Source organism: Carcharhinus amblyrhynchos, chromosome 14 (assembly GCF_965287045.1).
Source record: "Carcharhinus amblyrhynchos chromosome 14, sCarAmb.v2.hapA, whole genome shotgun sequence".
In the NCBI taxonomy this organism is placed as follows: domain Eukaryota; kingdom Metazoa; phylum Chordata; class Chondrichthyes; order Carcharhiniformes; family Carcharhinidae; genus Carcharhinus; species Carcharhinus amblyrhynchos.
Window position 1 is genome coordinate 56,656,589 of NC_137337.1, and position 11,924 is coordinate 56,668,512.

Genomic DNA, 11,924 nt, shown 5'->3' on the forward strand with positions numbered 1-11,924 from the left:
GGTCAGAAAGATGGTGGAAGGAGAGCAGCAATCCAGGGAGGTTGGGGGTGTGCTCTGCCGAAGGGGGCCTGCCTCCCGGGGGGGAGTCAGACTGTGGGGGTGGGGTCGCAGGGGGGTGGGTCTGCCAGGGTGGTTAGCAGGGGGTCTGCGAAGGTTGTTCAAGGAGGATGGGCTTCAGAGGTTCCCCTGCGGAATAGGAATCCGCTTTGGATTTTCATTCTGCAGGTTGTTAGCAGCACGGATCCAGAGTGGACCCGAAGACGGTAATATGGGATATGGTGGTAGAGTTGGGCGCACGGTTCATGAAATCAATTGAAATGTATGCTAATATATGCTAATACATTTAATCCGCGCCTAAATCGGGTGTCAGTAAAGGTGCAATCTGCTTGGTTTCGGGTACGGACCGCGTTACAGACCCAATGCTTGAATTTACAGCAATTTTTGGTAAAATCGGGCCCAGCATCTATGGGACTGAGACCCAACAGGAGACAGTGTCTATGGGACTGAAACCCAACAGGAGACAGTGTCTATGGGACTGAGCCCCGACAGGAGACAGTGTCAATGGGACTGAAACCCAACAGGAGACAGTGTCTATGGGACTGAGCCCCAACAGGAGACAGTGTCTATGGGACTGAAACCCAACAGGAGACAGTGTCTATGGGACTGAGCCCCGACAGGAGACAGTGTCTATGGGACTGAGCCCCGACAGGAGACAGTGTCTATGGGACTGAAACCCAACAGGAGACAGTGTCTATGGGACTGAAACCCAACAGGAGACAGTGTCTATGGGACTGAGCCCCAACAGGAGACAGTGTCTATGGGACTGAGCCCCGACAGGAGACAGTGTCTATGGGACTGAGCCCCGACAGGAGACAGTGTCAATGGGACTGAAACCCAACAGGAGACAGTGTCTATGGGACTAAAACCCAACAGGAGACAGTGTCTATGGGACTGAGCCCCGACAGGAGACAGTGTCTATGGGACTGAGCCCCGACAGGAGACAGTGTCTATGGGACTGAGCCCCAGCAGGAGACAGTGTCCATGGGACTGAGACCCAACAGGAGACAGTGTCAATGGGACTGAAACCCAACAGGAGACAGTGTCAATGGGACTGAAACCCAACAGGAGACAGTGTCTATGGGACTGAGACCCAACAGGAGACAGTGTCTATGGGACTGAGCCCCAGCAGGAGACAGTGTCAATGGGACTGAGCCCCGACAGGAGACAGTGTCTATGGGACTGAGCCCCAGCAGGAGATAGTGTCTATGGGACTGAGCCCCGACAGGAGACAGTGTCAACGGGACTGAAACCCAACAGGAGACAGTGTCTATGGGACTGAAACCCAACAGGAGACAGTGTCTATGGGACTGAGACCCAACAGGAGACAGTGTCTATGGGACTGAAACCCAACAGGAGACAGTGTCCATGGGACTGAAACCCAACAGGAGACAGTGTCTATGGGACTGAGACCCAACAGGAGACAGTGTCCATGGGACTGAAACCCAACAGGAGACAGTGTCTATGGGACTGAGCCCCAACAGGAGACAGTGTCCATGGGACTGAGACCCAACAGGAGACAGTGTCTATGGGACTGAGCCCCAGCAGGAGACAGTGTCTATGGGACTGAGCCCCAGCAGGAGACAGTGTCTATGGGACTGAGCCCCAGCAGGAGACAGTGTCTGTGGGACTGAGCCCCAACAGGAGACAGTGTCAAAGGGACTGAAACCCAACAGGAGACAGTGTCCATGGGACTGAGACCCAACAGGAGACAGTGTCAATGGGACTGAAACCCAACAGGAGACAGTGTCTATGGGACTGAGCCCCAGCAGGAGACAGTGTCAATGGGACTGAGACCCAACAGGAGACAGTGTCAATGGGACTGAAACCCAACAGGAGATAGTGTCAAAGGGACTGAAACCCAACAGGAGACAGTGTCCATGGGACTGAGACCCAACAGGAGACAGTGTCAAAGGGACTGAAACCCAACAGGAGACAGTGTCTATGGGACTGAGCCCCAGCAGGAGACAGTGTCAATGGGACTGAAACCCAACAGGAGACAGTGTCAATGCGACTGAGACCCAACAGGAGACAGTGTCCATGGGACTGAGACCCAACAGGAGACAGTGTCAATGGGACTGAAACCCAACAGGAGACAGTGTCAATGGGACTGAAACCCAACAGGAGACAGTGTCTATGGGACTGAGCCCCAACAGGAGACAGTGTCCATGGGACTGAGCCCCAACAGGAGACAGTGTCAAAGGGACTGAAACCCAACAGGAGACAGTGTCCATGGGACTGAGCCCCAACAGGAGACAGTGTCAATGGGACTGAAACCCAACAGGAGACAGTGTCAATGGGACTGAAACCCAACAGGAGACAGTGTCTATGGGACTGAGCCCCAGCAGGAGACAGTGTCCATGGGACTGAGCCCCAACAGGACACAGTGTCAATGGGACTGAAACCCAACAGGAGACAGTGTCAATGGGACTGAAACCCAACAGGAGACAGTGTCAATGGGACTGAAACCCAACAGGAGACAGTGTCAATGGGACTGAAACCCAACAGGAGACAGTGTCTATGGGACTGAGCCCCAACAGGAGACAGTGTCCATGGGACTGAGCCCCAACAGGAGACAGTGTCAAAGGGACTGAAACCCAACAGGAGACAGTGTCCATGGGACTGAGCCCCAACAGGAGACAGTGTCCATGGGACTGAGCCCCAACAGGAGACAGTGTCAATGGGACTGAAACCCAACAGGAGACAGTGTCAATGGGACTGAAACCCAACAGGAGACAGTGTCTATGGGACTGAGCCCCAGCAGGAGACAGTGTCCATGGGACTGAGCCCCAACAGGACACAGTGTCAATGGGACTGAAACCCAACAGGAGACAGTGTCTATGGGAGTGAAACCCAACAGGAGACAGTGTCAATGGGACTGAAACCCAACAGGAGACAGTGTCTATGGGACTGAAACCCAACAGGAGACAGTGTCTATGGGACTGAAACCTGAGGCAATGTGTAATGGTGGGGGTTTGGGATGGAGGGTTGTGGGGGATGGGTTGGGTGTGGGGTGGATGGGGTGGGGGTAAGGGGTTGGGGAGGGGGCAGTGATCTTACTAAAAAAGTTTGAAATCCAGTAGGAGCATGAAAGTGGGTGAGTTTCAGATACATTATTCTGGTAAAGCCCACCAGTCGAATTTATCTGTGCGATATAAAAATCTCAGAAAATTTCCAGCAGAAGGGGGTGTGAGCAGTGCCGAAAGCACCCGAAAGCCGGCTAATAATAACAGAAAGCACCAGTTGTGTTTGTTTCTGTCACTGCCTCTGGTGCCATCAGCCGGCCTCCCCCTCCCAGCACCCCCCGTTACCGTGGGGCCCCGGCAACTAATCATGAGACCCTGGCTGGAGTGATCGCCCTCCCCCTCCCCTTGTGTGGAATGATCGTGACCCTCCTCCCTCAACCTCATTGATCGCTGTTACAATGCATCAGTGGTTCCCCTGCCCACCAGTACACAGCGGTTCACCCCACCCCACACCAAAATATCTGCCACCAGCCTGGCTTTCACCCCCTTGGCACTGTCTGGTGCCCAGTCTGGGTGCCAGACTGGTGTAACCAAAGAGACCCTCCCCCTGCTCCCGACCTCCTGAGGGGGACCTCAGTGGCCTCTGGTTCTATAGGGTGAAGCCATCACACCTGGTCCCTGTCGATGGGGACCATACATGACCCTCACCAGACAGAACGTTCGCTGGTGAGGCCACAGAGGCTGGTCAGCCCAGGTGATTCCATTCCGGGCTTGCTAATTCTACTTAAATGGCCTTTTAAATATATTTAAACAATATATTGAGCCTTGCGCCAGATATCCGGTGCTGGTAAGATTGCATGAGGCAAGGAATCAGGCAAGAAGTCTGATTTCTCAGTTCTCTCGCGGTCTTACTGACTCACCCTGTGCATTGGCCGGTGAGACGGTAAGATCACCCCCCAGTTTCTTGTTCAGTGATTTTTATTTGGAATTGAAAGGAAATACAAATTGCCTTCTCCAGAGGAGAATGGAATAATGTTTCCGAGTTTATCGTGGTGGTATTGTTTTATTTGAGCTGTTTAATGCCTTCTCTCCCAGAGTGTCTCTTGTGTCTTGTTCCAGTGCTCTGTAAGCTGTGGTGAGGGGATTCAGAGCAGGTCTGTCTGGTGTATGTCCCAGTCTGGTGGCAAGGTTTCAGACTCTGCCTGCTCCTCCCAGTCAAAGCCGGCAGCCACTCAGCCCTGTGTCCAGGATAGCTGCAGTGACTATTTCTCTTGGCACGTTGGGGTATGGGGTCTGGTGAGTTTGCAGTTTATTTTAATTTTCTTGTTCCCAGGCCAGCAGATCAGATGATTGGTCACTTAAATAAAATCACAATTGCCCCTCTTTCCTTTTATAATGCTTGGTTTTGTATCTTTCCACATACTCTCCCTCTCCTTGGAGACAGTCTCGAAGTATTAGAGGATTGGCTGCCTGATCTTGTTGATGCATGTCGTGAATGCTCCTTCCATGTCTGACACATCCTGGAGTGGGACTTTTATCGGGAGCTTCTGGCTGAGAGACAGGAGCAAATGTGACCGAGACACAAAACCTTTGCATAATTCCTTCAAAATATTGACACAGTGTGAGGGAGAGGAGAGAGAGTGTGTGTGAGAAAGAGGAGAGTGAGAGGGAGGAGAGTGTGTGTGTGTGTGTGTGAGAGAGAGAGTGAAGAATGTGTGTGAGAGAATGAAGAGTGTGTGTCAGTGAGGACAGTGTGTGTGTGTGTGAGTGAGGAGAGAGTGTGTGTCAGTGAGGACAGTGTGTGTGTGCGTGTGAGGGGAGAGAGTGTGTGTGTGTGAGTGAGGAGAGAGTGTGTGTGTGTGTGAGTGAGGAGAGAGTGTGTGTGTGTGTGTGTGTGAGGAGAGAGTGTGTGTGTGTGTGAGGAGAGAGAGTGTGTGTGTGTGAGTGAGGAGAGAGTGTGTGTGAGTGTGTGTGTGTGAGGGGAGAGTGTGTGTGTGTGTGTGTGTGTGTGAGTGAGGAGAGAGTGTGTGTGAGTGACTGAGGAGAGAGTGTGTGTGTGTGAGGAGAGAGAGTGTGTGTGTGTGAGTGAGGAGAGAGTGTGTGTGTGTGTGAGGAGAGAGTGTGTGTGAGTGAGGAGAGAGTGTGTGTGTGTGTGTGTGTGAGGAGAGAGTGTGTGTGTGTGTGAGGAGAGAGAGTGTGTGTGTGTGAGGAGAGAGTGTGTGTGTGTGTGAGGAGAGAGTGTGTGTGTGTGTGAGGAGAGAGTGTGTGTGTGTGTGAGGAGAGAGAGTGTGTGTGTGTGAGGAGAGAGTGTGTGTGTGTGTGTGTGAGGAGAGAGTGTGTGTGTGTGTGAGGAGAGAGTGTGTGTGTGTGTGAGGAGAGAGTGTGTGTGTGTGTGAGGAGAGAGAGTGTGTGTGTGTGAGGAGAGAGAGTGTGTGTGTGTGAGGGAGAGAGTGTGTGTGTGTGAGGAGAGAGTGTGTGTGAGGAGAGAGTGTGTGTGAGTGAGAGAGTGTGTGTGTGTGAGGAGAGAGAGTGTGTGTGTGTGTGTGTGTGAGGAGAGTGTGTGAGTGTGAGTGAGGAGAGAGTGTGTGTGTGTGTGAGTGAGGAGAGAGTGTGTGTGTGTGAGTGAGGAGAGAGTGTGTGTGTGTGTGAGTGAGGAGAGAGTGTGTGTGAGTGAGGAGAGAGTGTGTGTGAGTGAGGAGAGAGTGTGTGTGAGTGAGGAGAGAGTGTGTGTGAGTGAGGGGAGAGAGTGTGTCTGTGTGAGTGAGGAGAGAGAGTGTGTGTGTGTGAGTGAGGAGAGAGTGTGTGTGTGTGTGAGTGAGGAGAGAGTGTGTGGTGTGTGTGTGAGTGAGGAGAGTGTGTGTGTGTGAGTGAGGAGAGTGTGTGTGTGAGTGAGGAGAGAGTGTGTGTGAGTGTGAGGAGAGAGAGTGTGTGTGTGAGTGAGGAGAGAGAGTGTGTGTGAGTGAGGAGAGAGAGTGTGTGTGTGTGTGAGTGAGGAGAGAGAGTGTGTGTGTGTGTGAGTGAGGGGAGAGAGTGTGTCTGTGTGAGTGAGGAGAGAGAGTGTGTGTGTGTGAGTGAGGAGAGAGTGTGTGTGAGTGTGAGGAGAGAGAGTGTGTGTGTGAGTGAGGAGAGAGAGTGTGTGTGAGTGAGGAGAGAGAGTGTGTGTGTGTGTGAGTGAGGAGAGAGAGTGTGTGTGTGTGTGAGTGAGGGGAGAGAGTGTGTCTGTGTGAGTGAGGAGAGAGAGTGTGTGTGTGTGAGTGAGGAGAGAGTGTGTGTGAGTGTGAGGAGAGAGAGTGTGTGTGTGAGTGAGGAGAGAGAGTGTGTGTGAGTGAGGAGAGAGAGTGTGTGTGTGTGTGAGTGAGGAGAGAGAGTGTGTGTGTGTGTGAGTGAGGGGAGAGAGTGTGTCTGTGTGAGTGAGGAGAGAGAGTGTGTGTGTGTGAGTGAGGAGAGAGTGTGTGTGTGTGTGTGAGTGAGGAGAGAGTGTGTGTGTGTGTGTGAGTGAGGAGAGTGTGTGTGTGTGAGTGAGGAGAGTGTGTGTGTGTGAGTGAGGAGAGTGTGTGTGTGTGAGTGAGGAGAGTGTGTGTGTGTGAGTGAGGAGAGTGTGTGTGTGTGAGTGAGGAGAGTGTGTGTGTGTGAGTGAGGAGAGTGTGTGTGTGTGAGTGAGGAGAGTGTGTGTGTGTGAGTGAGGAGAGAGAGTGAGTGTGTGTGAGTGAGGAGAGAGTGTGTGTGTGTGAGGAGAGAGAGTGTGTGTGTGTGAGTGAGGAGAGAGTGTGTGTGAGTGTGTGTGTGTGAGGGGAGAGTGTGTGTCTGTGTGTGTGTGTGTGAGTGAGGAGAGAGTGTGTGTGAGTGACTGAGGAGAGAGTGTGTGTGTGTGAGGAGAGAGAGTGTGTGTGTGTGAGTGAGGAGAGAGTGTGTGTGTGAGTGAGGAGAGAGTGTGTGTGTGTGAGGAGAGAGAGTGTGTGTGTGTGAGGAGAGAGTGTGTGTGAGTGAGGAGAGAGTGTGTGTGTGTGTGAGTGAGGAGAGAGTGTGTGTGTGTGTGTGTGAGGAGAGTGTGTGTGTGTGTGAGGAGAGAGAGAGAGTGTGTGTGTGTGAGGAGAGAGTGTGTGTGTGTGTGAGGAGAGAGTGTGTGTGTGTGTGAGGAGAGAGTGTGTGTGTGTGTGAGGAGAGAGTGTGTGTGTGTGTGAGGAGAGAGTGTGTGTGTGTGAGGAGAGAGTGTGTGTGTGTGTGAGGAGAGAGTGTGTGTGTGTGTGAGGAGAGAGAGTGTGTGTGTGTGAGGAGAGAGTGTGTGTGTGAGTGAGGAGAGAGTGTGTGTGTGTGTGAGGAGAGAGAGTGTGTGTGTGTGAGGAGAGAGAGTGTGTGTGTGTGAGGAGAGAGTGTGTGTGTGAGTGAGGAGAGAGTGTGTGTGTGTGTGAGGAGAGAGAGTGTGTGTGTGTGAGGAGAGAGTGTGTGTGAGTGAGAGAGTGTGTGTGTGTGAGTGAGAGAGTGTGTGTGTGTGAGGAGAGAGAGTGTGTGAGTGAGTGTGAGTGAGGAGAGAGTGTGTGAGTGAGTGTGAGTGAGGAGAGAGTGTGTGTGTGTGTGAGTGAGGAGAGAGTGTGTGTGTGTGAGTGAGGAGAGAGTGTGTGTGTGTGTGAGTGAGGAGAGAGTGTGTGTGAGTGAGGAGAGAGTGTGTGTGAGTGAGGAGAGAGTGTGTGTGAGTGAGGAGAGAGTGTGTGTGAGTGAGGAGAGAGTGTGTGTGAGTGAGGAGAGAGTGTGTGTGAGTGAGGAGAGAGTGTGTGTGAGTGAGGAGAGAGTGTGTGTGAGTGAGGAGAGAGTGTGTGTGAGTGAGGAGAGAGTGTGTGTGAGTGAGGAGAGAGTGTGTGTGAGTGAGGAGAGAGTGTGTGTGAGTGAGGAGAGAGTGTGTGTGAGTGAGGAGAGAGTGTGTGTGAGTGTGAGGAGAGAGAGTGTGTGTGTGAGTGAGGAGAGTGTGTGTGTGTGTGAGGAGAGAGAGTGTGTGTGTGAGTGAGGAGAGAGAGTGTGTGTGTGTGTGAGTGAGGAGAGAGAGTGTGTGTGTGTGTGAGTGAGGAGAGAGTGTGTGTGTGAGTGAGGGGAGAGAGTGTGTCTGTGTGAGTGAGGAGAGAGAGTGTGTGTGTGTGAGTGAGGAGAGAGTGTGTGTGTGACTGAGGAGAGAGTGTGTGTGTGTGAGTGAGGAGAGTGTGTGTGTGTGAGTGAGGAGAGTGTGTGTGTGTGAGTGAGGAGAGTGTGTGTGTGTGAGTGAGGAGAGTGTGTGTGTGTGAGTGAGGAGAGTGTGTGTGTCTGAGTGAGGAGAGAGAGTGTGTGTGTGAGTGAGGAGAGAGTGTGTGTGTGAGTGAGGAGAGAGTGTGTGTGTGAGTGAGGAGAGTGTGTGTGTGTGAGTGAGGAGAGAGTGTGTGTGAGTGAGGAGAGAGAGTGTGTGTGAGTGAGGAGAGTGTGTGTGTGTGAGTGAGGAGAGTGTGTGTGTGTGAGTGAGGAGAGAGAGTGTGTGCGAGTGAGGAGAGAGATTGTGTGTGAGTGAGGAGAGAGATTGTGTGAGTGAGGAGAGAGATTGTGTGTGTGAGGAGAGAGATTGTGTGTGAGTGAGGAGAGAGATTGTGTGTGAGTGAGGAGAGAGAGTGTGTGAGTGAGGAGAGAGATTGTGTGTGAGTGAGGAGAGAGATTGTGTGTGAGTGAGGAGAGAGATAGTGTGTGAGTGAGGAGAGAGAGTGTGTGAGTGAGGAGAGAGATTGTGTGTGAGTGAGGAGAGAGATTGTGTGTGAGTGAGGAGAGAGATTGTGTGTGAGTGAGGAGAGAGATTGTGTGTGAGTGTGTGTGTGTGAGTGAGGAGAGAGTGTGTGTGTGTGTGAGTGAGGAGAGAGTGTGTGTGTGTGTGAGTGAGGAGAGAGTGTGTGTGTGTGTGAGTGAGGAGAGAGTGTGTGTGTGTGTGAGTGAGGAGAGAGTGTGTGTGTGTGAGTGAGGAGAGAGTGTGTGTGTGTGAGTGAGGAGAGAGTGTGTGTGTGTGAGTGAGGAGAGAGTGTGTGTGTGAGTGAGGAGAGAGTGTGTGTGAGTGAGGAGAGAGTGTGTGTGTGTGTGTGAGGAGAGAGTGTGTGTGTGTGTGTGTGAGGAGAGAGAGAGTGAGTGTGTGTGTGTGTGAGTGAGGAGAGAGTGTGTGTGAGTGAGGAGAGAGTGTGTGTGAGTGAGGAGAGAGTGTGTGTGTGTGTGAGTGAGGAGAGAGTGTGTGTGAGTGAGGAGAGAGTGTGTGTGAGTGAGGAGAGAGTGTGTGTGAGTGAGGAGAGAGTGTGTGTGAGTGAGGAGAGAGTGTGTGTGTGTGTGAGTGAGGAGAGAGTGTGTGTGTGAGTGAGGAGAGAGAGAGTGTGTGTGTGAGTGAGGAGAGAGTGTGTGTGTGAGTGAGGAGAGAGAGAGTGAGTGTGTGTGAGGAGAGAGAGTGTGTGTGTGTGTGAGGAGAGAGTGTGTGTGTGTGAGTGAGGAGAGAGTGTGTGTGTGTGTGTGAGGAGAGAGTGTGTGTGTGAGTGAGGAGAGAGTGTGTGTGTGAGTGAGGAGAGAGTGTGTGTGTGAGTGAGGAGAGAGTGTGTGTGTGAGTGAGGAGAGTGTGTGTGTGTGTGAGAGAGAGAGTGTGTGTGTGTGAGGAGAGAGTGTGTGTGTGTGTGAGGAGAGAGTGTGTGTGTGTGAGGAGAGAGTGTGTGTGTGTGTGAGTGAGAGAGTGTGTGTGTGTGTGTGTGTGAGGAGAGAGTGTGTGTGTGTGTGAGGAGAGAGAGTGTGTGTGTGTGAGGAGAGAGTGTGTGTGTGTGTGAGGAGAGAGTGTGTGTGTGTGTGAGGAGAGAGTGTGTGTGTGTGAGGAGAGAGTGTGTGTGTGTGTGAGGAGAGAGAGTGTGTGTGTGTGAGGAGAGAGTGTGTGTGTGAGTGAGGAGAGAGTGTGTGTGTGTGTGAGGAGAGAGTGTGTGTGTGTGAGGAGAGAGTGTGTGTGTGAGTGAGGAGAGAGTGTGTGTGTGTGAGGAGAGAGTGTGTGTGTGTGAGGAGAGAGTGTGTGTGTGTGAGGAGAGAGTGTGTGTGAGTGAGAGAGTGTGTGTGTGTGAGTGAGAGTGTGTGTGTGTGAGGAGAGAGAGTGTGTGTGTGTGAGGAGGAGAGTGTGTGTGTGTGTGTGAGTGAGGAGAGAAGTGGTGTGGTGAGGAGAGAGTGTGTGTGAGTGAGGAGAGAGTGTGTGTGAGTGAGGAGAGAGTGTGTGTGAGTGAGGAGAGAGTGTGTGTGAGTGAGGAGAGAGTGTGTGTGTGTGAGGAGAGAGTGTGTGTGTGTGTGAGGAGAGAGAGTGTGTGTGTGAGTGAGGAGAGAGTGTGTGTGTGTGTGAGGAGAGAGAGTGTGTGTGTGAGTGAGGAGAGAGAGTGTGTGGTGTGTGAGTGAGGAGAGAGAGTGTGTGTGTGTGTGAGTGAGGAGAGAGTGTGTGTGTGAGTGAGGGAGAGAGTGTGTCTGTGTGAGTGAGGAGAGAGTGTGTGTGTGTGAGTGAGGAGAGAGTGTGTGTGTGAGTGAGGAGAGAGTGTGTGTGTGTGAGTGAGGGAGAGTGTGTGTGTGTGAGTGAGGAGAGAGTGTGTGTGTGTGAGTGAGGAGAGAGTGTGTGTGTGTGTGAGTGAGGAGAGAGTGTGTGTGTGTGTGAGTGAGGAGAGAGTGTGTGTGTGTGTGAGTGAGGAGAGAGTGTGTGTGTGTGTGAGTGAGGAGAGAGTGTGTGTGTGTGTGAGTGAGGAGAGAGTGTGTGTGTGTGTGAGTGAGGAGAGAGTGTGTGTGTGTGTGAGTGAGGAGAGAGTGTGTGTGTGTGTGAGTGAGGAGAGAGTGTGTGTGTGTGAGTGAGGAGAGAGTGTGTGTGTGTGTGAGTGAGAGAGAGTGTGTGTGTGTGAGTGAGGAGAGAGTGTGTGTGTGAGTGAGAGGAGAGTGTGTGTGTGTGTGAGGAGAGAGTGTGTGTGTGTGTGAGGAGAGAGTGTGTGTGTGAGTGAGGAGAGAGAGTGTGTGTGTGTGAGTGAGGAGAGAGTGTGTGTGTGTGTGAGTGAGGAGAGAGTGTGTGTGTGTGAGTGAGGAGAGAGTGTGTGTGTGTGTGAGTGAGGAGAGGAGAGTGTGTGTGTGTGAGTGAGGAGAGAGTGTGTGTGTGAGTAAGGAGAGTGTGTGTGTGTGTGAGGAGAGAGTGTGTGTGTGTGTGAGGAGAGAGTGTGTGTGTGAGTGAGGAGAGAGAGTGTGTGTGTGTGAGTGAGGAGAGAGTGTGTGTGTGAGTGAGGAGAGAGTGTGTGTGAGTGAGGAGAGAGTGTGTGTGTGTGTGTGAGGAGAGAGTGTGTGTGTGTGTGTGTGAGAGAGAGAGTGTGTGTGTGTGTGGTGAGGAGGAGAGAGTGTGTGTGAGTGAGGAGAGAGGTGTGTGTGGAGTGAGGAGAGAGTGTGTGTGTGAGTGAGGAGAGAGAGAGTGTGTGTGTGAGTGAGGAGAGAGAGAGTGAGTGTGTGTGTGAGGAGAGAGTGTGTGTGTGTGTGTGTGAGGAGAGAGTGTGTGTGTGAGTGAGGAGAGAGTGTGTGTGTGAGTGAGGAGAGAGTGTGTGTGGTGTGAGGGGAGAGTGGTGTGTGAGTGAGGAGAGAGTGTGTGTGTGAGTGAGGAGAGAGTGTGTGTGTGAGTGAGGAGAGTGTGTGTGTGTGAGTGAGGAGAGTGTGTGTGTGAGTGAGGGAGAGTGTGTGTGTGAGGGAGGAGAGAGAGTGAGTGTGTGTGTGTGGGGTGAGGGAGAGTGGTGTGTGTGTGAGGAGAGTGTGTGTGTGAGTGAGGAGAGAGTGTGTGTGGTGAGGGGAGAGAGTGTGTGGTGTGTGTGGAGGGAGGAGAGAGGGGGGGGGGGGAGAGGTGTGTGGGTGTGTGGGAGAGTGGTGTGTGGTGTGAGG

The 11,924-nt window shown here is 52.4% G+C and overlaps 1 protein-coding gene across 7 annotated transcripts in view; it reads left to right on the forward strand.

Annotated features, from left to right (window-relative positions):
* Nucleotides 1–11,924, forward strand: part of LOC145352695 (papilin-like) — a 201,368-nt gene that overhangs the window by 145,784 nt on the left and 43,660 nt on the right. For all 7 annotated transcript variants that reach the window (XM_080202920.1, XM_080202919.1, XM_080202921.1 and 4 more), the window contains one exon: nucleotides 4,143–4,319. In XM_080202920.1, coding sequence (XP_080059046.1) covers nucleotides 4,143–4,319 — 177 coding nt within the window. The remainder of the gene's footprint in view (nucleotides 1–4,142; nucleotides 4,320–11,924) is intronic.